Here is a 3,547-nt window from a genome sequence, read left to right on the forward strand (position 1 = left end):
TAAACATTGGCGAATCGCTGCAGACCGCTAGATCGCTGTATGCTCGAACGGAGAGTAAACTACAGTCTCATCCGGAGATTGCCACTCAATACAACGATTTTCTACGCGAATACCTCGATCTCGGTCATATGGAACCCGTCAAAGAAGGCGAGATCCCACCGTATACACCAGTATACATCCCTCATCACGCCGTTCTACGTGATTCCAGCGCTACCACCAAACTACGGGTAGTCTTTAACGCCTCGTGTAAAACTCGTGATGGTACTTCTCTTAACGATCACCTTTTGATCGGGCCGAAGTTTCAACAAGACTTACCCGCGATAATCGCTCGGTGGCGTCAGTGGCGCTTTGTATACAGCGTAGACATCGCAAAAATGTTCCGCCAAATTTTAATTGATCCGATCGACGCTGACTTTCAGCGTCTACTTTGGCGACCGACGCCGGAATCGCCACTACAACATTTTCGTTTACTTACCGTCACTTACGGATTGGCGTCCGCGCCCTACCTCGCGATGCGCGTTATCAAACAGCTCGCGATGGACGATGGTCCTGCATTCCCCGCTGCCGTTCCGATTGTCGAGCATTCGCTTTATGTCGACGACGCGTTGTTCGGTAGCGACGAAATTAAGGAATTGCGTGCCGCACGGGATCAACTGATCGGCTTGATGCAGAGAGGTGGATTTCAATTACGGAAATGGGCCGCGAATTCCCCGCTACTATTAGAAGATATTCCGGGTAATCAACACGAGCTCGCGGATCATTTTATCGCGGCGGACGAGGCGCTAAGAGTTCTCGGCTTATCGTGGCAACCGCACGAGGATTCCTTTCGTTTCGTGACAACTCAGCCTGTGCTGACCAGTCCAACACGACGCTCCGTCCTATCGTTTATCGCAAAACTCTACGATCCGTTAGGCTGGGCTGCTCCTGTTGTAATTGTCGCAAAAATTTTACTCCAGGAGCTATGGTTGCTCAAAGGCGACTGGGATGATCCAATCCCGCAGGAATTTGTACAACGCTGGCAGAATTACATTTCTGACCTGCCTCGATTAGATTGCATCCGTGTCCCCCGATGGACCGGACAACACAAAGACAATTTGTGGTTCGAGGTGCACGGCTTCGCCGACGCCTCCAACCGTGCATACGCAGCTGTCACGTATCTGAGGGTGGTTCACTCCTCGACTAATTTTCAAGTCAGCCTCCTCAGCGCGAAGACAAAAGTCGCCCCTGTCAAAACTCTCAGCATCCCTCGCCTCGAGTTAAGTGCAGTAGTTTTGTTAGGCCGGCTACTCCAGTGGACAAAAAAATCACTTGGCTTGTCACATGTTCCGATTTACGGGTGGACGGATTCCACTATTGTACTGTCGTGGTTAAAACAGCATCCATCGACGTGGACCACGTTCGTCGCGAATCGCGTTTCCGAATTGCAAACGTCGCTGCCTTCAATTAGCTGGAATCACGTCTCGTCCCGCGAGAATCCAGCCGATTGCGCCTCGCGTGGGCTTTCAGCTGCAGAACTCGCGTCACATAAACTGTGGTGGTCCGGACCGCCTTGGCTGAAAAGGGCCTCCACTTCATGGCCGAAACATAATCCCGTTATGGACGCGACGAACGCCGCGCAAATTTCCGTCGAAGAACGAAAATCTAACGCGCACCACGTCAATGGCGAGCTAGAGTGGGAGCTTCTTCACAAGTACTCCAGTTGGACTCGACTAGTCCGAATAACGGCGTACGTTCGCCGATTTATAGCAAATTTAAAAGGGAGGACCGCATCCCTACCGACAAAGAAGTTGCCGATCGATGTTGCCGAACTACGCGAAGCCGCGCGATTTTGGGTTCGGCTCACGCAAAAAATTCACTTCCCAAAGGAGTGGAACGCGGTCTCTAATAATATTCCGGTATCTAAATCTAGTTCCCTGAATACATTACACCCCCTGATGGGAACAGACTCATTACTCCGTCTTGGCGGGCGGTTAAAAAATGCCGCCCTAGGATATGCCGAAAGGCACCCCGTTCTGCTGCCGAAAAATCGTGTTTCAGAGCTTCTGATAGACCAAGCCCACCGAGCAACACTTCACGGAGGTACTCAGCTTACGTTGCGTACTCTCAGACAAAATTACTGGATCCTCGGTGGTCGTGGTCTTGTAAAACGGCATATTCGCCAATGCGTGATATGCACGCGTTATTCCGCAAGAACGTCCGTTCAGCTGATGGGGGATCTGCCTCCCCCACGAGTAAATCCTTCGCCGCCCTTTTCTCATACAGGCGTCGATTACGCAGGGCCGTTTGGAATAATCTCGGTTGTCGGACGTGGTCAAAAACCCCTCAAACATTATGTCGCCCTGTTCATTTGTCTCGCAACGAAAGCTATACATTTAGAAACTGTAGAAGACTATTCTACAGCTGGCTTTCTTGCCGCCTTCTATCGCTTCGTTAGTCGACGCGGCCTCCCGACGCACATGTACAGCGACAACGGCACCAATTTTCATGGTGCAGATAAAGAACTTCGTAGACACTTCCGGTCAGTGTGTGCGGACCCTGCGTTAAAGGACGCCCTCACGAACGATGAAATACAATGGCACTTCATTCCCGCTGCCGCGCCTCATTTTGGAGGGCTTTGGGAGGCGGGTGTTAGGAGTTTTAAGTTTCATCTTAAACGAGTTATCGGATCGCGTACGCTGTCGAAGACCGAATTTGCGACTCTGCTGTGTCAGATCGAGGCGTGCTTAAATTCACGCCCGATAGCTGCGCTAACGGACGATCCCAACGATATGTCCGCGTTGACTCCAGGTCACTTTATAATAGGCCGCCCTCTAGTCGCCGTACCGGAAGAGTCAGTGCTCGATATCAATGCCAACCGATTGTCACGGTGGCAACTCGTGCGAGCGATGCAAGAGCAGATTTGGCGCTCTTGGTCGACAGATTATTTGCAATCGTTACAAACTCGTAAAAAATGGTCTACGCCGCAATCGGCCGTAGCAGTAAACGATCTTGTCATCGTGAGAAATCCGTTGTTGCCCCCTTCAAAGTGGGAGCTAGCCCGCGTGGTGCAAGTGCATCCGGGCTCGGATGGATATGTTCGCGTCGTCACGGTGCGTACGGCAAACTCTCAATACAAACGTCCAATAGCTCAAATCTGCCATTTACCGGTATCCTCCGGGAGCGATGCATTGGAGCTAAAGACTCCTTAATAGTTGTACGTCAAATGCGACATCCTGTATATAACAGACTATATAATTATTTCGTTCATTATTATTGTTCAAGGCGCACTACAATTCTTCTATATTTTATTCAAAGTTGTACTTATTGAATTAACCAGCCGACGTTTCGCATCCTATCAAGATGCGAGGCGGGCGGTTTGTTCCGGATTATCCGTGGCATTATAGATTCAATTGGAAAACGTTTCTAGACGTCTCTTCGAGGGCATACGTATGTCCCTTTTGTTTTGCTCAGATAAATTTGGTACACGACGATCGTGCGTGACCAAAGCCATATTCCGCGATTCTGTAGGCTGTCGGCTCCTTATTGGACGCGCGGCAAACATGCTATA

General features: G+C 50.4%; 1 protein-coding gene across 1 annotated transcript; it reads left to right on the plus strand.

Moving 5' to 3' along the window:
• Nucleotides 1-23: 23 nt before the first annotated feature.
• LOC108773703 (uncharacterized) lies at nucleotides 24-3,188 on the plus strand (the record flags this gene model as incomplete). Its single annotated transcript, XM_018539609.1, has 1 exon — nucleotides 24-3,188. A coding segment is annotated over one exon (3,165 nt), but the record flags the coding sequence as incomplete, so codon positions are not given.
• Between the last annotated feature and the right edge of the window lie 359 nt (nucleotides 3,189-3,547).

Source organism: Cyphomyrmex costatus, unplaced genomic scaffold, assembly GCF_001594065.2.
Source record: "Cyphomyrmex costatus isolate MS0001 unplaced genomic scaffold, Ccosl1.0 scaffold2172, whole genome shotgun sequence".
NCBI lineage: Eukaryota > Metazoa > Arthropoda > Insecta > Hymenoptera > Formicidae > Cyphomyrmex > Cyphomyrmex costatus.